The sequence below is a fragment of the Dicentrarchus labrax genome, unplaced genomic scaffold, assembly GCF_905237075.1.
Source record: "Dicentrarchus labrax unplaced genomic scaffold, dlabrax2021, whole genome shotgun sequence".
NCBI classification, from domain to species: domain Eukaryota; kingdom Metazoa; phylum Chordata; class Actinopteri; family Moronidae; genus Dicentrarchus; species Dicentrarchus labrax.
The window spans coordinates 5,360,761-5,385,391 of record NW_026136701.1 but is presented as its reverse complement, the minus strand read 5'-3'; the positions used below and the strand labels follow the sequence as shown (position 1 = coordinate 5,385,391).

At 40.2% G+C, this 24,631-nt stretch overlaps 1 protein-coding gene across 3 annotated transcripts in view; it reads left to right on the top strand.

The window, feature by feature from the left end:
* ctnnd2b (catenin (cadherin-associated protein), delta 2b) overlaps window positions 1-24,631 on the top strand; it is a 164,932-nt gene that overhangs the window by 123,722 nt on the left and 16,579 nt on the right. For all 3 annotated transcript variants that reach the window (XM_051396501.1, XM_051396510.1, XM_051396491.1), the window contains 3 exons: window positions 10,265-10,451; window positions 19,074-19,191; window positions 20,474-20,656. In XM_051396501.1, coding sequence (XP_051252461.1) covers window positions 10,265-10,451; window positions 19,074-19,191; window positions 20,474-20,656 — 488 coding nt within the window. The remainder of the gene's footprint in view (window positions 1-10,264; window positions 10,452-19,073; window positions 19,192-20,473; window positions 20,657-24,631) is intronic.

The window sequence follows — 24,631 nt, the reverse complement described above, 5'->3', positions numbered from 1 at the left end:
CTTTGCCTTTCTCTCTCTCTGTCTCCCTTTTTTCACTCTTCCTCTGTGTCGCCTACTCTACCAGTCTCTCTTTCTCTCTCTCTCTCTCTCTCTCTCTCTCTCTCTCTGTGAGCATTTTGAATCAGGTTCACAGTGGGAAGTCAAGCTGCCTGCCTTACTAGCTACAGATTCAGCTACACACACAAGGCTTGTTCACAAACACACACACACACACACTCATTCTCTCTCTCTCACCGTACAGTTTGTTCGGCACATAAAGTCACAAACAAGGTTGTTGCCCTCTGATCTCAAGGCTTTAGTAGTTGCTCTCTCTCTTTTTCTCTTTCCTGTTCAGAACTAAAGATGATTATTTAGAGGGAATAAAGCTGGTTTAAAAGAGCAGATATTAACTCTACCTCTGCGGATTAGATGCAGCATATGTGTGTTTTCTTGTTATGCAGCTTATGCACATTTGTGAATGTTTCTCCGGTGCATACATTTATCTAACCTTTCAAGGCAGTTGACTCGCAATATGACATGAGAATCCATTTTAGCAGGGTTCAGTATGTGTGTTGTGGTCAGTACCAATCAGCATTCTTTTAGGAAGTACTGGTAGCGACGGTGGTGGGTTCTTCCGACTGACTTCAGTAAAAGTTTGATACGTATGTTTCATTGATCTGATTGCTTGAGGTTCGCCCATGCTAGACATTGATAGACAGATAGCTCATCCAATCACCTGCCAAGTATTTATTGAAAGTGCCTACCCTTTTCCAACAATTTCCAATGACGATTTCCCAGATGGTTCTGTGTAACAAACAATCTGTCACAGCCAGGCTAACATGTATCTACTTAGAAGCCCTTTTCCAATGCAGGAACGAAAAGTAACATAATACAGTACATGGCCATTTGTCAGTTGTCTGATCACAGCAGACATTTCAATCTAAATCCTAAATCTCTACCTGTTGATGGTCAGGACATCACCATACTCGGAAGGCCTTATCATCTGCAGACCATGAAGTCTAAACCCACGCTAAAAAAGAATGACAGAGAACCAATTAAGATGCCTCTGCCTTTCTAAGTATTTGGGGAGAGGAGGCCATTCATAGGGGGTTGTAGTCGGTAGGCCAGAAGATATCTCAGCGTCTGGCAAAAATGAGGATGCAACATACAGCCAAACAGTGCAGGAAAAAACAATATAAGCATGAAACAACATTATATAAAAATAAAGGATGCAATGTGTGTGATGTGAAGCAAACAAAAACAAAGTGTTTCCACACACTGGATGCCATTTTAAGCAACAGATAGGCTAGTGCTGCCCCCAGCAGTGCCCTGGATTCAGTCTTTCTGACAGAAAAACAATATCAACTCCACTTGTTCCCCCGCTGTCTGTTCCACAACTGCTTACTTCAGTTGCCTACTAAACAGCTCATATAAATTATGTAGTATGGTTTGGTCCCACTCGCCTGTTCGATGATTTATATCCAGAACATCTTTGTAAGTAGTTGTAAAATATAGTGGATATGCAAGAAGAGCGCAGCACCAAAGCCTCACAAGCTTCTTAGACGTTTAGGTTGTGGAAAAAGTATTAAGGTAAACTGATTGTCATAGAGAAGTGTGAAGAGCTCTACTGGAGGGAAGAGCTGATAATGATGGTGGGGAGCGCTGTCTAACACGTCACTCCAAAATCTACCACAGGTGCTTAACTGGTTTTGATTGTGAAGGCCATACAATAGCATATGATTTACATCATTTTGTCATTTCATTCCATCCATTTGTCAGCAGTGTGCCGACCTTGTGACTGTTTGTGTGTCACAAAATTTAACCACACCTTTATCGGAGGCAGTTCAATCTTCAAAGTGTTATTATTATTAAGCAGAAACGGCAAAAAAAAGAGGTGAATGAGTTTTAGCTGGTTGCTTTTCACAGAGGAGAGTTTGCTATCTCTTAGTTGTGTTGACATGTTGCGGTGCTCTCAGTTCCTGGACTCCTCTAGCCTGAGGCTCTCTTGTTTGGTCGGGCCGTCTCTACACATCACTCTACTATTGAGACCACAGGTCAGACCTGTCTGCTCCCAGTGTTGGACAATATGAGTTTATTCAGCAATTCCACTTCCATAATCTTACTCTACCAAATGCCAAAAATTCCACTGTCGCAGTGCAAGCAGTAATGTGACGTTTATATATAGAGTTTTCCTGGAAAGCTTTACCTTAGAGGGGCAAATGTAAAAGCTTACAGGACCTGAATATAGGTTTCATCACTATTGCTGTACAAAGCAACAATATGAAAATGTCAGACAGTTACTTTAAATGTTTTTTATATATTTGCAGTGAGCATGTAGCTCAGGCTGCTTGTGCCACAGTGTTTAGGGCTGAAGGAAACTGATGCTTAGAGCAGACCAGTCTTTGTGTGTCTCAGATTTGACCGACAGTTCCTGGCATACATGAGCTAGGAAATGATATATGAACTATTGATTAATTAGTTGCATTAATGAAAGAAGTAATCACTGATTTCTGCCATTCCATATACAGATGGTTTTGCTGGGTATTCTTTTAGTTTTGTCGTCCTCAGGGTTTACACAGCTATATGTTTAGTCATGTTGATTCCACGCATGAAGCCCATTAACCTAGGTGTGAAGGCGTTTGTGAGGGGGAGAGTTTAAGTGAGCTACAGAGAAATGCCAGCTCCATGATATCTGCCCTCTCTGACTCACTGCGCTTGCTGCGCTTTCTTCCACTTCTTTATTCCCTTTAAAAATCTGCATGCCGTCAGAAGCTGTGGTTCCACTTGTCATTACAATGCAAACTTTCTCATCCAGTCACAGCAGCACTCATCATCGTAAGTGACAGGACTGGATTGCTCACACTGGTGTCAGCTCCTCAGGAGCAGATATGGAAGTTGTCAGGCTCACACTGTGATGGGAACTCTCCGCAGTGTGGATGCAATCCAGTCACAATGCTCATCCAGTTTAGGCAAAGCAAAGAGATGGAGAACGACAACTTGAAAGAGTAAGGGAGATTAAAAGAGGGAACTGCAATAAAAAGTGTGGATTTTTAAAGTAAAACAGTAGAGGAGCTGTGCAACAGAGTCCAGCACATCACCAGCTCTGGTGAAATATTGGTTAAACAACATGTAACACTTCAACACACATAGTACTACATGTGCAACCAGGACCTGTGTAAAAACTGATATTAGTCTGTATCTTTATATAAAAAAGAACATATGAAGCTAATATAGAACATTTGAAATGAAGGCAACAGAAGAAAGAAAACCAATAAATGAAGGGAGAAAGACAGTAGTGTATTTGTGTATGAGCAGACAACAAAACCACCAAAACTTCAGAGTATACAAAGCTAAGATGCCACATAACCAATTATAAAAACATACCGCAGCTGTGTTCCCTGAAGTTATACTAGGCTCATTAACTCATTTTTCAGCTCATTTAAACAGCATTTTAATGCAGTTTCTCGAGCTCAACCTGTTTCATAATTGCAGGTAAATATTTTCATCCATTATCTCAAAATTGAAACTCATTGTGGTGGAAGCAACTTATATTACCTCCAAACTTATGTATACTATTATTACCCTTGTTTATTGTCTGCCTGTCTTTCTTTTCTTTCTGCCTGCCTGCATCTACAAAATACTTGCACATCAGATATGACTGAATGAGTGAACACATAACAGTATTGTATCAGCAGTTCAGAGCTTTTTTTATTTATTTATTTATTTTTTGCACACCAACTCTGGTTGACCTTGACATGATCTACAGTATACTGCTTAGCTACACCATTTCCTGCTTTTAAAGACAATGTCATTAAAGGACCCAGTCTGAGTAAACATGATTCCACGCCACAGCCGAGGCTCATTAACACAAAGCTGTAGGCCTGTGTGGACAAAGTGATTAACAGTGATCGATGCTCACCTCATTATGAAAACAAAGAGTAAAGCTTAGCTTCTAGTTTGAGGACAATAAATGTGTGCAAAAAGGAAACCTACCAAATGTAGCAGTGTGTGTGTGTGTGTGTGTGTGTGTGTGTGTGTGTGTGTGTGTATACTACATTAATAATATACTGATATAATAATCAATAAAATACCATAATTCAGTGATGAACTATACCACAAAGTACGTGAAATGTCATATAACACATGATTAAGAAACACAATGAGCTCACAAGGCATAAAGTCAATGCTGAGTGAAAAGTCATGACTTAATATACTATAATGATGTTATAAAATAGATGATAGAATTTAAGTTCGGTTAAAGTTCCAGTAGAAATATTATGAGGATGAGTGTTGAAAGTTTTTAATATTTTACAAATACTCACAATACTGCCTCCAGCATAATGCTCACCTCTAACATAGAAACTAAACCAATGGGTTATAGAATACATATATTCAGTCCATAAAAACTTGTTTATGCAACCAAACTGCATGAAGGCTGCATCCCTTTGAATCTGATTTCGGAACACGTCCATATGTTAACAATAAGAATGGAAAAACATGCAACTTTATGTCGCCGTTCACTGGTCACACACATTATAAAATGTCCTATCTGTGTCCTAAAAGGAACAGGCAGCTGGCAGTGTGACACCGGTGACCCCCCTGAACTTGAACATTTTGGAAGGTGACAGCAATTAAAACAGTAGTCTTCTGGTTCATCCACTGAGTTGTTAAAAGGAATCATCAGCCTCCAACAGACCCACTCAAATGGCTCGTGATGTACACAGTGACCGTCATAGGAGAGTGGTTTCTATTATGACAAAGGTTACCTGCTGTCCTCAAGGTCAGCCCATCAGCGTGGGCTCTAGAGATGCTACGTACGTAACTTGAATGCAAGCAGCTCCTGAAGGTGCTATCACCATCGATTGCTTGATTGATTGCCAATGAGACGTACAGTAATTGCAGTAGTTACAGTTCGTCTGTTAGTCGGGAGACTGTAGGCTTTTGATAACTTCATGGTATACACACACACAACATGCTTTTCTGAACTGTACATAGAGGCAAACGTGTGAGTTTCATTCAGAGACTTTTTTTTAACTGATTTACCCCCCAACCAGTACACACTTAACTCTTGACACCTTTTAAAGGTGAAGTCCAGCAACTTAAAAAAAAAATAAAAACCAAAACACTCACTGTCCGCTCTCTAAAGGTCTCATATACACAGTGGGTCCCACAAGGTCAGTCTATAAAAACTCTCAAAAACACATCAGGAGAAACGAGGAACAAAAAGAAAGAGAAAGATCAAGAGACGAACAAAGAGATGTGCTGCAATGTTGCAGAAGAGAGAAATATGACTTGGGGGGGAGAAAATACGGTGCAAATGAGAGTTGGGAAATAGCTTCGGAGACAAAGAGAGATAGCCAGCGTATTCATTTCCCCTCCCTCCATATAACAGAGCATTCATAACCTCCTGCTGCCACTCATGATGTAAGGCTGAGGCAATTAACCTCCTTCATCTGTCATACACTCGTGGTTTTGTGACTGTGTGTACTTCTCAGAGCTTGTGTGTGCGAGTGTGTGACGTTTGTGCATGCCTGTTTGCATTAATGTGTGGGCACGTTTATTTTGTGTGCATGAGACTGTGAGTGTGTGTTTCAGATCAAAGATAAAATCCCACCGCCTTCCACCGCGGGGAGATGATGTCATTCTCTGCACAGATAGAAGTGATGCTGGCTCAAACAGCTGACTTTACTCACCACAATAAAAATATCATCTTTTTCTTGCAGCTGCAGCTGCAGCTGCAGCATGACATCATGTGTCATGCTTTACATTTCACCATATACCATATATGCTCATTACACAGCAAACCACAGTGCTTTTACTTATAAAATGAATGCATAACACTCACATCCTCAGCAGTGGGACTTGTCTTTATTTTTAGAAGATTTGTGCTGGTTATTTACATACATATTTTGTTACCTTAGAGCAGGTTTACTCTGGGGACCACGACTGTAAACAAAATGTTTTTTAGATGCCGCTTAGTTACGGGAGATAAAAATGGATAATTATATTCTTTGACTGCAAAATCCACTGTTCTGATTCAATGTGTGGTTGACAAATTAGAGAAGTCAGAGTAACGTGCATGTTTACAGGACATAGCTAATGTGTAAAAAAGAGTTTCATAACAATGACATTTTGCATGCTGTGGGCCAACAATTTAGCCACAGGACATCGAATGCATTATTCAGTGGATTTATTCAGATTTTACAGGTACAGTTCATAATTAGAAAGAAAGCAGCAAGAAGGATTGGTGTTCTTCAAGAATAAACTAGTGTTTTACTGACATAAGCAGCACTTAACTAAAACGTGCAATGGCAAGGTATCCATTACTTTTATCCTATTTTACGTTTGGTTCTCCCAAATTGCAAAGCAATGCATTTTATGACATTTCATGACTGTGGTGCTCCGTGAACAGTTACATAGAAGAAACTAACAGCAACATGACATTACTCTGCATAATCTACAGAACACACGTCTAGATTAGGGGTGTGAGAAAATATTTAAAAAAATATAGTACCCGGATATTTTGTTTTGTGATATTGTATCAACTCTCAAAACACTGTATCGTTTCTTGTGATGTTATAGGGAACCTTTTTTTTACCCCAATTTTATATATATATATATGGTGGCGTGTTCTTTGTACTGTTCCAAAATTAGTTTTTAGTTTTTAAACACAATATATCGCCTCGCTTACAGTATCACAATACATTGTACAATACAAAGCCCTAGTCTACATAGGATCTTCTTATAAAGGAAATAGAAACTGTTGACATGTTCTGTGGATTAGACAGAGTATAATAGTGACATTGTTTGTCTAATGTAACTTTTGTGCACCACAAACTAAAGTTCATTCACCTCCATTGTGGTAGAGTAAGAATTGTCAGAGATGGACCCACTCTTTAGAATAATATGTCAACAGTTCTTACAACACATTCTGTCGGACAGAAGGCCTGATTTGCTCGATGTATCTTTAATAAAATACGTTTGTAGGAATGTAAAAGGGGCTGTTAGTGCATACATTGAATATATATATATATATATATATATATATATATGTGTGTGTGTGTGTGTGTGTGTGTGTGTGTGTAAATGGAGGTGTATTTTTTCTGTTCCCCCTGCTTCCAGTCATGGTGCTGACGTTTTGGCTAATCTTGCATTTACACTAACGGCGTGTTGAACACAGACAGACCTTCTCATCTAACTGCAGATGAGACAGCAAACAAGCTCACAGTAGTTTCCTTAAAGTTAGTTCACATTACACACAGTATTTTTGTAATACCATGGGGGGAAAATAGTTTGAGACGTCTTTCTTGACAAAGGAAACACGCAGCAACTTTCGCTGACTCACAGATGTGGAAATCAAGGTCAGCTCGAATTATTAGGTGTCGCATCCGATGTCAAGGTTAACACCAACCCAGCACGCCTCCTTTGCCCTCTCGAGCAGCAGATAAGATGAGACACAGTGAAGACACTTTTGCTAACGTGACAGTCCCAGCTAATTACCGTCACCAAGCCAGAAGCCGGTCATTTAGAGACTCCTCTGACCGCAGACAGACACTGCCGCCTTAACACCCCACATAAATACACCGAGTCCAAACGGCTGACGGAGCTAAGACTGATTTGTCGAGGGGGCTTACATGCAGTTGCACATAAACACATAAACACACACACGTACACACTCGCACACACACACACAAATTCATGCAAACCCACAAAGACAGATAACAGAAGCTGTAATTACACAGTCGCTGTTCTGCCAGGGGTGAACAACACGCAGTAAAGAGAGGACGCCTTATTCTAAACACACACAGATCTTAGGATAGGATGTTTTACCACTACCACAGCTATAATTATAGCCATAAAGGAGAGGGGTAGATAAGTGCAGATATGATGAGGGGTGGACACTTTCAAATGCACAAACATACAATTATATGAATACATAGATTAGGACATGGACATTTTGCAAGACGAAGGTCAATAAGAATTATGATGTGTTGTGTAGATCCCTCAAGGTTATCACAATTTGTGTGTGTGTGTGTGTGTGTGTGTGTGTGTGTGTAAAACTACTCAAGAAATCAAAGTGTTTTGCAGTAAAATGTGATGATTTGCCTCTTGCCCTCTCTGTCCTTTTCTTGAAAGGCTCAAACAGATGCAAGTGTGTATGTGTGCGTGTGGGAGAGTGAGCCTCTAGAGAGGGAGAGCTTTTGTCTATTCAATTGCCTGTGTGTGTGTGTGTGTGTGTGTGTGTGTGTGTGTGTGTGTGTGTGTGTGTGTGTGTGTGTGTGTGTGTGTGGTAACTGGCAGAAAGAGTGAACAGTAATTGGTAGGCAGGAGAAAACTCACTCCATTTTCTTGGTTGGCTGGTCACTGTATGTTGAATTCAGGTGAGGATTAAGAACAGGAGAGAGGTGCAGTGGAATTTTGTGTAAGTGATTTACTGCGCACAGTACTTCTCTTTTTTACGTTCTCTATTAATTACAGCAGCATAGTGACGACCTGGAGCAATAAATTAGAGGTTATGTTTTGAAACATTTGAAATGCATTACTCTGTGTAATTAAGGATGCAGGACGCTAATTGGGGTTTGTGTATACCTGTGTACGTCTTCTATTTATTTTATCGCCATAACAGTGCCAAATCTGTACACATGCAAATTTTCAATCGTTCAAAATCACAAAAGAACGATTTACATGATCAGTTATTTTATTTAAAACGGTATAATCTGTAATATCTGTCATAGTAAACTAGTAAATTGTGAAACAGGTGTTCCTCAGGGCCAGATTAACCCAAGCCCCAGGACAACGAGTAAGCTGTGTTGAGAGGAACAGAGCCAGCAGTTAAAAATCAAGGACATGGAACACGATCAGACAAAACAGCGGTTAAATAAATAAGACAAAAGGCAGAATACTACAAAGACCTGGTGGAAAAGCTGATCCCTAAAAAACGACAGACTCGAGAGCTTTCAAAGAGAGGCTGAGAAACAAGTGAATGAACTTTAAAAAACCAAACCAAAAACAAGCTGTCATTTATAAGAAAAAAATACATAGACACAGTGTGAGAGGGTTCCTATTTACCCTGTTTACTAAGGAAATCCTCCACCGTGTGGCACCTGACCAAGCGGGCTGCCTTTGGATATCTGTAAGTCTGTATGGAAGAAGGAGAGCAGAGAGAAAGAGCATAGATACAAAGTGTTTGTCCAGTAGAGCACAGTCAACAGCACGGCATTAACATGATCACAACGTACAAGTGTTTTAGACTCTGCCAATACTGCCATTGATTTCTAATTCAAGATCAGTATTTTCCCTGCATTTGCTGAGTGAAGACTATACCATTAATATTAAAGTTACTGGAAATAGTTTAAGAAGGACACTGTACAGAAAAAGACCTTATCTAAAATGTTAGAATTGTATCCCTTGACATGATCGGGTTAAACAGGTTAATATGCCGGGTTAAGGCTAAAGAATATCAGCCCGATAATAGGCTGACCCGATAGATAATAGGGCATCGGGTACAAAAAAGGACATCATTGATTGCTTTTAACTTGTGTAGTTTATTATAGTGGACAACAACCGACACCGAATCAACAGAAAGACACATTCCACAATATGTTCTGTAACCAATAGGTGCACAGGGTCCCTCTTCAACTGTAAACATAATAAAGCGAAAGGAGAATATTGTTGGTGCTGCTTGGTTGGACAGGGAAATAGAGGACAGTTTGTTTTTTCTTTCTGAACACAAGACAACCAGTATCATACACTGTTGTTTGGGCACTATTGTTGATACTCTTTTTCCTGGGCGTTGGCTCCTAGTACCTCCTTCCCGATTACCTGATTTACCTGAGTGTGAAAGACGGCAAGCTACGATTGGTCAGGGACCAATGTGTGACATAGAGAGTAGAGAGATATTGTGTAGTCTGAACCAAGCAGTAGCAAACAGTTACCTATTTACACATCCAGCAGCCCCAGAGTAACATTAGCATTTGTTTGGAAATGGTGATTGTAAGTCGAATATTGACTCTCTGTTTAGCTCTGGTTCTGGTTCTTTAGCCACTAAATGTTCCACAATGGCCCCTTTTCCACCAAATTAGAGTAGTTAGCAGTTTTTTCCCTACTGTGTCATGTCAAAATGCCATCCAAGAAAAAGGGCCATACTAGTTTTAAATGCATGTGTCTGACTTTCCATACTGCTGTAGGAAGTAAGTGCCGACTGCATACAATAATGTCTGTGCTGTTGACTGTGTTTGATCAAGCTGCTCACTAAAACCTGCTGTCTCCCTGCTGTCCTCTTTAGGTGTTCTGTGGAACCTGTCGTCATGTGACGCCCTGAAGATGCCCATCATCCAGGACGCCCTGGCTGTGCTGACCAACGCTGTGATCATCCCCCACTCGGGCTGGGACACCTCCCCGCATACGCAGGAGGACCGCAAGCTGCACCTACACTCCTCCCAGGTCCTCCGCAACGCCACAGGCTGCCTCCGGTCAGTGTCACTATCTGTTTCTGTTGGATTTCTTATCCAACATTAAAGGTTGTATGCACGAAATTCTCTTGTCACTAGATGTCGCATCGGGCACCAGCTTCTCAGACTAAAACATTGGTTGCTTCGGCCAACCAAGCTCCATTGACAAAACCTCATTCCTCATTTTAAGTAGCAGATAATTGTAAAATACACTTCAAATTGGATTGAAACAAAACTCAAATCGTCTTTGTTATCTTTCCACTGTTCCAACAATGGCCCAAAGTATTCACACATTTTTAGAATCACATATTATTACCTTCATCTTCAATATCAACTGATTAAGCGTTTATTATCGCAACCTTTGCGGGGATGTTTTTTTGGCCGTTTACAGTCTGCTATTACCAACCATATTCAAACAGAGAAATAAGTCTCTCTTAGTTCAAAACAGTCTGTTATTTTTAGATTGTATTCTGTGTTATTTTTACCACCACACACACACACACACACACACACACACACACACACACACACACACACACACACACACAACTGACAGACTTAGCTACATTTAAGATGACTCACCGCTTGGCTTTAGAGCTGCTGTGGCTTTTCGTTCTCTCACTTGAGACTTGATTCTAGTCGTACAGTACAGTCTGGGAGTAGTAGGGCTGTGACACATATTTTTTGTTGTTCTGGCTCTGTACTTCAGCACGTTGGATATTTAAGAAGAAAAACAGTTACACTCACTATTACTATACTGTGTTTCAATTATTTGATATATTATCAAGGAAATGCGTGCATTACTTGGTATATTCAAATGTAAGGGTTAGCACCAGGATCCTGTGGCCAATAAAGTACTGTAGTTTTAGTTTTTGGATTGGAATTTAGACTTTGTAATCCATGCAATCATTTATCCATTTATCCATTAATATAAGTCCAATTTTCACTCCCTGGTCCAGTCTCCACCAACTCCCGAGAAAAATATGGCTGCTAAAATTCTTTGATATGTTCACAATCTATTCGCTAACTTGCTGATCTGTTTGGTGCTGAGCAGATAGCGTATAGTGGGTTTATCAGAACTTCCTCACAGAAAACTTTGGCCTGCTTTATCTGGAAATCACACTGATGAGAGCTGTGAGACAGAATGAAAATAACAAAGCTGTGGGCCAAAAAATCTAAATAATACACTGAAAAATGCTTAAACACCCTGTAGAGCTGACGGGAAGTGCTGTCAGATTAAAATCCTCTGAGTGAGTCATTATGAGTGACCCCTTTTATATGCAAGTAGTAATTTAATCCATTGTTAATATAAAAATATTTATCATAGCAGATTTAATTATAATACAAACCATTACATAATATCAACTATATTGTACTAAATTTCACTTGTCAGCAGAAAATGAGGTACATATTGTTATTGACCTAATTGCATTAATGTACAGTGCAGTTAATGAGTCACTTACTTCCCTACAAAAATGCACTAAGGTACCTTGTGCCTTCTTTCTCTAAGATGTATATATAAATGGCTACTATTAGCTTATTTGTGCTTGCTGTAGGTATTGATTGACGTGGCCCATTCTTACTAATGAAGAATATAAAATACAGGATGAGCAGTCAGATAATGTTTGATGGTGGTGGTGTCATAAACTAATACATCATCAACACCATGATTAAACGTGTGTGCGTGTGTGTGTGTGTGTGTGTGTGTGTGTGTGTGTGTGTGTGTGTGTGTGTTTGAATTGTGATGTTGAGACAGCAGCCCTTCTTAGCTCTCCGTTCTGTAAAATTCAGTGAAAATGCTCCACGGCTCTGATAGCAATATATAGACGTATTAGCTTTTGTAATTCTGTTTTCTAAATGCTTTCTAGTATTTCATGCTCTGGAATCCATCGTAATATTGTTCTGTGTTCACGGCATCTGCCTTAAAGGTGTGCAGACGCAACTCGTCTGGCCTTCATTTCAGAGCTCCTCTGCTCTCCATCCTGCACAATCCAATAAAAGTCACATGAAAGCCCTGCAAGTATTAAATCCTGTAATTCTATCTAAAAGAGTGTTTCAGTATTTTATGTACAGGAATACAGTTTAATAATGTTTTGTCCTCTTGGAAGGAATACCAGCTTAGTAAAAGCAGCCCATGCAGGCAATTATGAAGTTTTTACTTTTTAAATTACTTAGAATTACAGTTGCAGAGTGGTTTTTTGTTCACAGTATCCATAGGATTTCAGTCACATTTTGGCATTGAGTAACACAATGTCAGCACTTACTGAAGAACCAGTGTATCAACAGTTTGAATTATTCAAATGTATATCAGTATTATCATGTGAGACAGTAGAAGCTATGTCATTATAAAGGCCCTAAAAGGACTTTTTTCACATCTTATGGTATTTATTTAAAAAGAGTTTATCACTCAACAACCTCAACTGATCTGCTCCATCAGGACTGTATGGGTGTGTTTTGATCAGATTTGATAAACATCAATAGGACATTTAGCCTGGTTCTAGCCTTGAATGTGAATCACCGTCCACAACTCAGATACGTTCATTTGTTCATGTCACGTACGTTTAAAGTTGCTACTGATATGATTTTAGGTTAAACAAAATAGAACACACTCCACATTTGGCTTAAATGTCCGGCTGAATGAATGAATGAATGAAACCAGCTATCGCTCATAGAAAGAAGCTAGTTTGGAATGTTTTCAGGGCCTATAAAACTAGATACAGCTAATCAATAGATATCTCTACACATAAAATTTGTATTGGTGAGATGTTTCCAAACTCTAAGTATTATCAGGACCGCATGATGAAATTTCCATGGCCGAGACTGAGCTCATAAATATTTCCAACAGAGACGCGTCAGCTGTGTACCAGACGTTTTTTGATGTGCTACTGGTTCCCTTCCATCAAACGTTTCAGCATCAAAAGAAAAAAAACACGTCTTGCCGACAGAATAATGACAACATAGCCGGTAACTTTTACAAATTGCATGCATATTTGTCTTTTTACCCGTCTCTCATAGCATAGAGCTATCTTGCATCTGCCTTATTATCTCTGCAGACGTATACGTGATACAATAGCACAAATATGTTTGCTTGAATTATGTGACAGTTCTCTGCAATGTTTGACATCTGACACAGGGCTATACGAGATGTAGCAAAAGTGCAGCCCAAGTTAAGTGAGAGCAGGATTGCTGCATGACTGCGTTTGCATCCATGTCTGCAATGTTGTCTGGCTTCCTGTGTGTGTGTGTGTGTGTGTGTGTGTGTGAATGCCGCTGTTTGTCTCTCTATCTAACTACATGGGTGAGCCATTAATCTCAGCCACAATATGTCTCCTCACCTGCTCTCAGTGCAAATAAACCACACATATTGGGTGCTAACAAAGGGCTTTAGTCGCTTTTAATACTGTACGTGTGTCTGGTGGTGTGTGTGTGTGTTGCAGGAGATGGCTTTGTGTGGATCAGCTCCCTAAACTCGAAGGGCTAATTCATCTTTCTCACGCCTCGTTAGGGAATGCTGGGAGTCTGATTAAAGATTGAATATTTCATGGCGGGTTTGGTATATCGCCGGCCACCTGCTCTCTCTCTCTCTCTCTCTCTCTCTCTCTCTCTCTCTCTCTCTTTCCATCTCCCATTATCCTCCTCGCTTTTCTCATTTTCTCTCTCTACCTCTTTTCTCTTTAGTCACTTTCTTCCCCCCTCGCTCTGTCTCCATCTCCTCCTATTACTCCACTTCTTCTCTCTCCTTCATACTATCCCTTTCCCTTTCCTTCTCCTCTGTCTCGCCCTGTCTCTGCCTCACTGTCTCTCACTTTCTCACACAAACACACACACACACACACACACACTTTCTGCCTCTGCTTACTCACTGCTTGCTTCACTCCTCGTGTGTGCATATGCCGTTGTGCCAACTAACAGGAAGTGCTGAAACTTGTGTTGCTGGAAAGCTGAATATCAATCATATGCACTGAACACTGAATAGCACCCAGACTTTTAAGAGGTATAACTGCATCTATCTCTCCAATATGTAGTCTTTACTCCTCCCGAGCATCACTGCATCAGACTTGCACTGTGATTTACAGCAGCTGAAATGACACTAAAATTACCCATAATTCTCCCTGTCTCACTGAAATGACTAGAAGGAAGCAGCACCCGCAACTGTGCAAGGTTTTGTTGCAGCATGTCTCTGATCCATCCCCAGTACATGTACTGAATGATCCGTGTGGGTGAGAGAACACAGTAAACACCTAGTTCGTCTCCTACTTTGTGCAAATTTAACTGAAAATTAGTTTAAGAATGCTGTACGCACTACTAAAGCAAAATATCAACTGACTTTATAACAAGGGCCTTAAGGAGGGTGCTGCTTTATCAACCATTAGTGACTAACAACTGTATTTAATAAGTTTAATTTTTATTTATCATGCCTTAATTGGCAGACAAAGTAGATTTTCTTTTAAAAATGCAAAAGAACAAAATTAAGTTTTATATTCATTTGACATGTTAAATATCATCATTGGATCAAAGCATACATTATTGAAATTAAAGTTGTTTTGAGGGTACCAGGGGCATTTCCAGACTCCAGGGGGACAAGAGGAGCACTGACTAATGTAAGGTTAGCTTGACTTTGGAGTGTTATTCAGCCCCCTTCCGGACATGCTAGCATGACATGGTGTCAATATAATGCGTTAGGTAGTCTAGTTCCATATGATACCAGTGTCGTGGAGTCTGCTATAGCTCCTGTAGACAGTGCGAGTGGAAGAGAGAAGGATAATGGGGTTGCACTTGGGGTGGCCAATCAGATTTCAGGAGTAGCCAGACCCCCCCTCTGGAAACGCCCCAGAAGGGTACCAAGCATTTGATATAACCCATTATAGTTAGTCTAAAGTGAGATACAGCCATTTCTGTAACATACTAGTCATTAGTCACTAGGGGTTTCTCATTTTATCCCATAGGACTACATTATAAAATGTCTCTTAGGTCTAAACAATGCCAAGACCTGGGGAATGTCTTTGCTTGAAATTTTATTCCCACAGGTGCACAGGCACCTGGAGTCTCCTTTCGCTTGCAGCTATATCCATTAGCTGCTGTGCTAAAGGAAAGAGATAAATGATCTAGAGTGATAATTGTCAGGCTAGCTGCCTCTGACAGAGCGTAGGCAGCACGGTGACTGCAGGCTCCCAGTGCTGTTAGCTTACAGTGATCAAAAGACGAGCGATGCTGGGTCAGCCGTATACAAAGGCAGACGGCCCTCAAACAGATGTCCTGACTGCCACCCACTCAGGGCCGCGAGGTGCCATATCCCATAGTAACAAGTGCTCTGAAAGAGAACTGTACACATTGTACAGAGTGGAACAGGTTAATCCTGCTGTGGTGGTCTAACATTTGTCTTGCTTGTCCATCCATGTGTTTGTATTAGTTGATGGATATTTGTTACCAGTTAATGAATAGCTTTAGGTGTACTACCACCAGGATCTGGAGTAGTATAAGACTGGTTTGCAATCAGATTTGTGATCCAGCTAACAGAGAAGCATACTGTATATGCGGCTCAATGTAAACAAATGTGTAATATGAATACTTGAAATGGCAAGTGTAAACAGGGTCAGAGGCATTTTCTTCATGACTCAACATGACTCTCCATAACAGCAACAGAGACAATTGTTTGTTCTTTCTCTACAGGTCTTTGGCTTTGCTAAAACAGTATTTTGTGTTAAGTGCCAAAGCAAGAACTTTTTCAATTTGAATTTTACAACATCAGCTGCCACTCTTCCTCCCTTGTTCTCCTTTACATAGTCCCCAGACAGTTTTGAACGTGTGAGCACAATGGGCTCCATGATACTTTTGATTCACTGTACATCATTATACATTTTGTGTGCATTTCTGTCACCTATCCCATACTAAATTTGTATATTATATGAAGGCTTTCGACACAGTGTCATTTACAGTAAATATAAAGGTGTTCTTATGTTATACTAAATGGTCACAAGAGCAGATGGCAATATGCTTTTATTGAAAATGGCTGGATTGTTTTTTAATATGAATAAAAATCCCAGAAGTCAATCTGCTTGTAACAAAAACACAATTCAAACACTCATGCAGAGACATTGAGCAGAACCCTGCAGTCTCCCTCTTTATTTCTACCAAAGAGTGACATTTTTCATGTCGTTTTTTTTCTCACAGCAGCGTGGCACACTATGGATTAATCAAATTCTGTACCGTGTGAAAGCTCCCCTAGTAGACACAAAACCTTCTCTCCAGCAGTGCGTTTTTTTCCCTCATTATTTAGATTCTTCACACTAAAAGATCATAATGAGAGATAATCTGCAGCCCTGTTGCCTTGCAATGGGAAACGCTTCAGAGGGATTAATTATGCCAAATTGACTGAGGTTAATTGAATTGAATCCATTAACAGGTGGTATCCAAGAGAATGTGTGAAAGACAGAAGGATATAAAGTTGTAGTACTGTTCTAGTGCTTTTATTTTGGTGTTGATCTGTGTGTGTCCTTAGTGATATGTTGCGCTGTGCTATAGCTTCCGATCAGTGGCCTGTTTGTGTGTGTGTGTGTGTGTGTGTGTGTGTGTGTACGTGTACGTGTGTGTGCGTACTCAGGTAACCTTGCATCAAGGCTTAAGTTAGCAGCAGCTTGTTAACACCCCAAAACATTCAAGAGTAATTAAAACATGATGCTCCTGTAATTTAAGACTCCACTGGGGGTCAGCATAAAACAAACAGTTGATATACTAATGAAAGAAAGAGATGTTTGACCTGATTTCAACTGGGATCTTTGGATGAATATGCTTGTGGTCCGTCTGAAGCAAACATTTCTGGTCATTTGACGAATGCAAGTCAAATATCCACTCTCATATTGTTTTGGCCTTCACTAACTCTTGAGAAACACATTATATTTGACTCTTAAGCTACTATATATTCCAGTACGTACACTAGCTGGTCCCTTACTTTAGTCAGGTAGTGTGCCTGCTATGTCTGAAATTGAGCTTCATGTAGGCGGAAGAGAACAGTAAGCTACATGCCAAAACTAAAACAATGAGCTAAAAGAGTGCTACATAGAGCTGAGGGTAACTGCAGAGTAGGGTGATCACTCTGTACTCTTTGCACATTACATGTAGTCATCTGGTCTGTTGTTACTATAACATTATTGATTACAGCTGCTCTAACATGGAGTTCATTTGGGCTTTGCATTGTGTAGTCTCACCTGCTTTTTACTTTACCGCTGTGAGGAATTCTGAAATTCTAGCTTTATTGCTCTAATTAGACTGAATTACTTTTTTGTCTGACTTCACTCATTCAGTCTAACGTGTTCACATTAGCAGACAATTCTGTTTGGAAGCGGAGTTTACTTTGTTTTACATTGCCCTCAGCCATCAGGAGCGAGCGTCTTTTTCAGTCCACACAGAAGCTGTGACGGCTGTTGTTAGAAGCAGCTAGCTGATTTACAATTTGTTCCTTCTGTCGACTTACAGCCAGCTGTACAGCTGCGTCAATTTCATCCGCCTTTGTCGCCATTTTTCTGTCACTTTCATGAATGTAGCTAGCTATGTAGGAGGAGGATGTCCCCATTCTTACATCCTGCCTACAAAGCTCTTATCGGTCTAGACCTGCTGTATTTGAATCCTGAGATCACTGCTGTCATAATTTGACGCTATACAAATAAAATTAAATAGAAAATTGAATCAGACATAACAAGGAGCACACCGGTGGACACCAGACGTGTTTGAATGAATGAACAAATTGGAATGTAGACAGCTGCACTTGAACAACACAAAAATCCGTAGGCTGATTTGTGAGGATCGCAAGTGTGTAACAGCGTATCTACACAGAAAGCATTTCAGCATTTCACTTTTCAGACATCCGTCTTACAGACGTCTGATGAAACAGATACATCTCCAATCCAGATCTACACAGGCCGCGTAACGTTTCAGTGACGCTAAATGCGCCGTAAAACATATTTTAAAACCTATTCGCTGCTGTTTTACTTGTGCTACAGTGTGTGTTAGGCTCTCGGCACTGCCACGACACAGTTGACCTACTGTACACTCAATACTAGCTTGCCTCAAACTGTCTAACGACACAGCGTCTATGTCTGACATATTTAGCATCGCTTACTGACATCACTGGTATTCTACAATCCTAACAACAGACAAAGGTCAATTTCAGACCAATGGAGTATTTAGTCATTAACATAGTTTACATCAGCAAATGCATAATGGTCATGTATAATAATGTCTTTGCTGTTTATATGTGTGTTAACGTGTCATATTGCAGCTGTATAACACCACACCCTGTACCTTTAAAACACAGATTTGAGACTCAAACAGTGCAGACTGTTATTAAGGACCTAGGAAAACAAATGCGACTAATGGAGTTTTGGCAGCTTGGTGCCATTTTTCACTGACACTGAGGGCACAAGCATCTCGTAGCCATCTTTAATCGTCTGACATTTAAAGGGCATTATCATCAGACTCTCTCTCCTCTCTGTCACACAGACATGCATACTATGCAGTGTCATATCAGTATGCTTGAACATACATGTGCTCACACACACGTAAAAAGTTTTCAGTTGTCTTTTTCATTAATGAGGTGTATGTGTGTGTTTGTGTTTGTGTTTGTGTTTGTGTGTGTGTGTGTAACAGGAATGTGAGTTCTGCAGGCGAGGAGGCCCGGAGGAGGATGAGGGAGTGTGAGGGTCTGACAGACGCTCTGCTCTACGTCATCCAGACCGCTCTGGGGAGCAGTGAGATTGACAGCAAGGTAACTCTCTCACACACATACAACCAAATCTCTCAGCCTCTAGCTCATGCACACACAAAACAACAACAATGAAAGACACAGATACACACAATGATAGAAAATTATGTTGTTGTAAAGTCCTGTGCTTGTGTGTGTGTGTGTGTTTGCATGTTTGTGTGTATATCACTGTTCAAAAACTGAAATATTACTGGTTATTTTTTGCTTTGTAAACATGTGTTTAATGATGATTACTATGTAAAAATATTTAAGATTTACATACATTTACATGATTATATGCAAATGTGTTTTATCTGTGTCTTTGCAGACTGTATGTATACACTGCATATGCATATTAATCTGTATAAGTTGTCACAAACTGCACACTGTAATAAATGAATGCTTGGTAAGTTTCCTGCACTGGCATATATGAATCTGTTGATTAATACATATCATTAAGACTTATTTCAAGAAAATATCACTGATCATTCAATAATATTTTGAAATAACAAACCACAGTTTAATTTATACTAGGTAAAGATCTGACACACAAACACACACAACACAAAAAATACACTATAAAACCCCAAGCTTAACTTAACCGAACTTGTCATATTGTACAGTGCACCATATATTACTCAACCCAGATGGCCAGTGACACAGAAACATCACTAGTGAGAATGTGTGTGTGTGTGTGTGTGTGTGTGTGTGTGTGTGTGTGTGTGTGTGTGTGTGTGTGTGTGTGTGTGTGTGTGTGTGTGTGTGTCTGACTGTGCTTTTATGGTAGCCTGTGAGCAACCATGTGTATCTGTATGTGCTTGCATATATGCTGCCTACACAGATGTGTGTTTGATGTGTAAAGAGTGTCTGTTCTGTCAGTGTATAGAGGGGTGTGTGTTGAGTGGAGATGTGAAGTTTTAATCCTTAGAAATCCTTCACAAGATCAAAGTCTGAGACTGTTGACTGCATAGCTACTCACAACAATAGGATTAGTGTGTGTGTCTGTCTGCATTATGCACACAGCGTGTGTGTGTGTGTGTGTGTGTGTGTGTGTGTGTGTGTGTGTGTGTGTGTGTGTGTGTGTGTCTCTATGTTCATATATTGTATATTATACAGTCAGCACTGCACAGTATGTTCATATATGTCTGTGTGTTTGAGTGTGTGTGTGTCTGTGTGCATATGTGTCTACAGTCTGATTTTCAGTGTGTTTGTCTGTTCGCCCGATTGCCATCTGTCCCTCCTTCATGTCTATCTTCTTTCCCATCTCTCTCTCTCTTTCTGTCTTTCCTTCCGTCTCTACCATCAGACCGTAGAGAACTGTGTGTGCATCCTGAGGAACTTGTCATACCGCCTGGCTGCAGAGACGTCTCACAGCCAGCAGGGGGGGTCGGAGGAGCTCGACGGTCTGTTATGTGACACCGGCGGGAAGGACGCAGAGAGTTCCGGATGCTGGGGCAAAAAGAAGAAGAAAAAGAAGGGACATGACCAGGTGGGAAACCAGAGAGTTCGAAAAAGGGAGTCTTTAAACATGTCTGCTGTTGTTTCTTCATTTTTTCTTTGTTTTTTTGATTATTTCTTGAGTCAGTTAAATGCTTGTTGCTGATGCTACATGTGAGATAATAGTGGTTGGCAGCCTCAGCTGAAGGTTCAGTGGGTTTCTTGCTTTGGCAGGGTGCTCAAGTACTGCAGATCCATGTAGTTAATAATATGCTGGATGATAATAATAATATGGTGGATCCATCTTTGTTAATCCCTCTAAGCAGACCTCTGATGAATATCCAGACAAGTTAATGGACTGTGTTTGGTCTCAGCTGAATGCTGTTGCCCTCTGCTTGCTTGTACAAAAAGAGGATCAGGGCCTGGTTTCTCACACATACAGAGTGAGCAATGCTAACTTCTGAAATCAGCCGAGTCTAATCTGTAGCACACACACACACACACACACACACACACACACACACACAAAGGCTGATATTGTTAGCTAGCTACACACCATCTGTCCTCTCTGTATATTAAAGGGTCCAGTGTGTAACATTTAGGAGGATCTATTGGTGGAAATGGAATATAATATTCATAGGTATGGCTTCATTAGTGTATAATCACCTGAATATAAGAAACTGTGTGTTTTTGATACTTTACAATGAGCCAGTTTTATCTACAGACGCTGCGGGTCGCCTTCCATGTAGGCCGCCATGTTGTACCACCATGTTTCTACGGTAACCCAAAAGGGACAAACACTGTCTGTAGATAGGGCCTTTTGTGGTTTTCGCGCATTTTGCAGCCAACATAGTTTCTCCTACTGCTTGGAAGCAGAGGGCGAAGTAAGGGAGAACAATCTGCAACTACACCAGTAGATGCCACTAAATCCTACACACCTTTCCTTATTGGAAAAAGTGGGGAAAAACTGAACTAAAAAAACATTCCATTAGTCAATTAGCACAAATAAGGCGACTGATTAAGACTGAAGAAGCGACAGGATGCCAGCGAACACCACTTTAGTTCACATCGAATAAGGCTCCTCGGTTCTCAGGATGTAATTTTATCATACAACCGGGACTTGGATAAGAAAACGATGCGTTGAAACAGATCTCTCATGAAATTAACTGCTTCATTGTGCGCCAGTATAGTGGTGATGGCAGGAAATAACTGCCCAATCAAAGCTGAGTATGTAGCTCGATGCATAAGCTTCAGGGCCGTGAGAGAAGAGAAACTACTTTATCAAAGGAGGCACCAACAAGCAGGAACGTGGCAGCTGGATGCAGAGGTGGCAGATGGACATTCTCTTTGTGGAATATAATGAACTCTTATTCTTAACAGTTACGTGGGTGGGTTTTGTGTACTTTCTGTGTCTGGAGTTTAAATGTATTGTTTACATGAATTGTTCTTCAGTGGCTAAATTAATGTATTAATCAGTTATTGCCAACAATATGATGTTTGCAACTTTGCCACAGGGGTCATCAAGGTTTTTAATTTGATTGTTGACATGTCTTACAGTCTTTGTCTCCCCATGCTCCCCTTTTCCTTTCCCTCTTATTTCACAACAATATAGTGTCTTATAGAATTTTAATGAGCACATAAAAATCTACATTTACACAGCGAGTACATAATGGATGAGGAATTTGTCTTTGTTTGTTTAATGCTGTGACTTTATTAGTTTGTATTCCCTGTCAGATGCCCACATCAACAATAAGGCATAATAACAGTACTGCAGATAGAGGGTTGTCTTCTTGAGACTTTATAGAGCATCTAGTGTGTACTTTCTAAGACTCTATCCCTACATTGTATGATTTCACTTAAATCATTTTGTTATCTGTCTTGTGTCGGAGCAAGTGTCACTGTTTGTTTGTTTCCAAATTGTGGATTCAGTATTTCATTTTGTAATGCAGTTCTGCGCTGTTTCTAGTTCAGGAACATTTGCTCAGTTCATCCCTGGTTCACGCTATCTCTAGTCTCAAATGAATATTTATGAATGCACTGCAGCTTTCTTTGATATTTATGATGTTTGAGCCAGAGCTGTTTTCCACGTAACTACTAGTACTGATATTCACCTACCACCCTGATTATTTACGGTCACTGAATAAGTCTTTAATGTATCAAGAAGAGCTTGATGATGTGATACAACTATGTGTCTTCTTAATTTTATGTTTTTTCTTGTTGTACGTAATGTCATCAACAGATGCTACAAGGTTTTCACACAGCGGGATCAGGAGATTATAGCTGTACCTACAGATTAAGCCGTTTCTGTACACCTCTGCTCAGAATCAAACATACCAAGCCGATTTAGTATTTCTCTCTGGATTTCAGGGTCTGTCCATCTGTTGCCAACAGGCAGAGTTTCATCCTCCATTTAGTTAAAAAATTAGCCCTCTTGTAGTTGTAGAATTGGCAGAAACCAAGCGGCTGCCTTGGAGTAGACTCTAACCTCTTGTCATGTTAATAAGCAATCAGCGTCACATTCTGGTTGAGTGGAAGACGTCTTTTACAACTTCTAGTGAAGCTGTGGGGATTGAAAACCCAGCACTTCCGGTGGATCAGAGTGGGTGAATTGCTCATTAGCCCTGCATGCTTTTTCTCCCCCTTTCATTTCTAGAAAAGACAGAGAATCAAGATTTTTTTTTTAAATGGTAGTGATGAGCCAGGCCTTTAACTTCCATTTGTCAAGCGAACCCTCGATGAACTTTTTGCGAATCCAAGCAGAACCAGGGAGATGAGGGATCTTAAAACTAACTCTGGGATCAGATTGTAAAGGGACAAATCATAACCTCTCCATAATGATAATACGTAACCCCCCACCCTCCCCTCTATCTGTCTGTCTCCACTCCAGTGCAGCTGTGGGTGATTACCATGAAGTAGCGATTGGGGAGCTTGTTGAAGAGGGCAAAACTCTATCAACTCTGGGGTAATTAGAGGAGAGAATGAGGAGAGGAGAGGAGGAAAGGATATGTTGGTGGAGAGGGAGTATAAAGGGAGAGTGTAAGGGAAGCTGGGGCAAAGGGAGGAAGCTAGAAAATACAAAAGGATGAGAGAGGAGAGAGGGGAAAGAGGAAGTAGTAAAATAATAAGGTCAAAGACAAACAAGGAAGTACGGGAAGACAGGATATTTATTCCCAGTGCAGTGTGTTGGTAATATTACAGAGGCTTAACAGATGACATGTGAGATTACCTTACTGCAGATGGAAGGAGAACGATATTCTTTTCTATACAAAATACATATAAAAACACTGAGACTGATATTATATAATGACAACAAGTAGGAAGCATACGGGACATCCCAGTAATATTTTCAGTACAACTACAAATCAGAATCAGATAAAGAATCGACTGTACAGGCCAAATACGTTTAAATACACAAGGACTTTTTGTCCAGGTTTCAGTAGTTGTCAATAGACAGACAACTGGTCCTTGATTTCAGGTAGTGGTAGACAAAAGCAGGCTTCTTATTTCTAACTGTTGCTAGCAGAATTTAACAGTTATAGCTAGCTAATTAAGGTAAGGTGAAATGACTAAAAACGCTGTCTCCGGCTGACTTTTTTAATATCTCAAGCTGGACAAGAACTGTACTTTTGTGTGGATAGTCTATTGACTGTTCACTAACGTTCCCAGTCTCAATTTTTTGATGAAGGTAAAATGTGTGACAAACAGAATGAAAAAACAAATATTGTAGTTCTGAAGAGATGCCCTGGCCTACAAATCTTGTTCTCCAGATTTAAGAAAACATGTTTGTTTGGTACAGATCCAAAAAATGTTTACATCGTCGTGATTTTGACAAAATGACAAAAGCTGGCTTCTTATTTCTAACTGTCGCTAGCAGATTTAAACAGGTTTGGTTAGGTTTTTAGTATGAGTTAGTGTGTTTGACACACACACACACACACACACACACACACACACACACACACACACACACACATAAAATTATATTTTCTTGTAACAATATATATAACACAATATCTTAGGTGTAAAA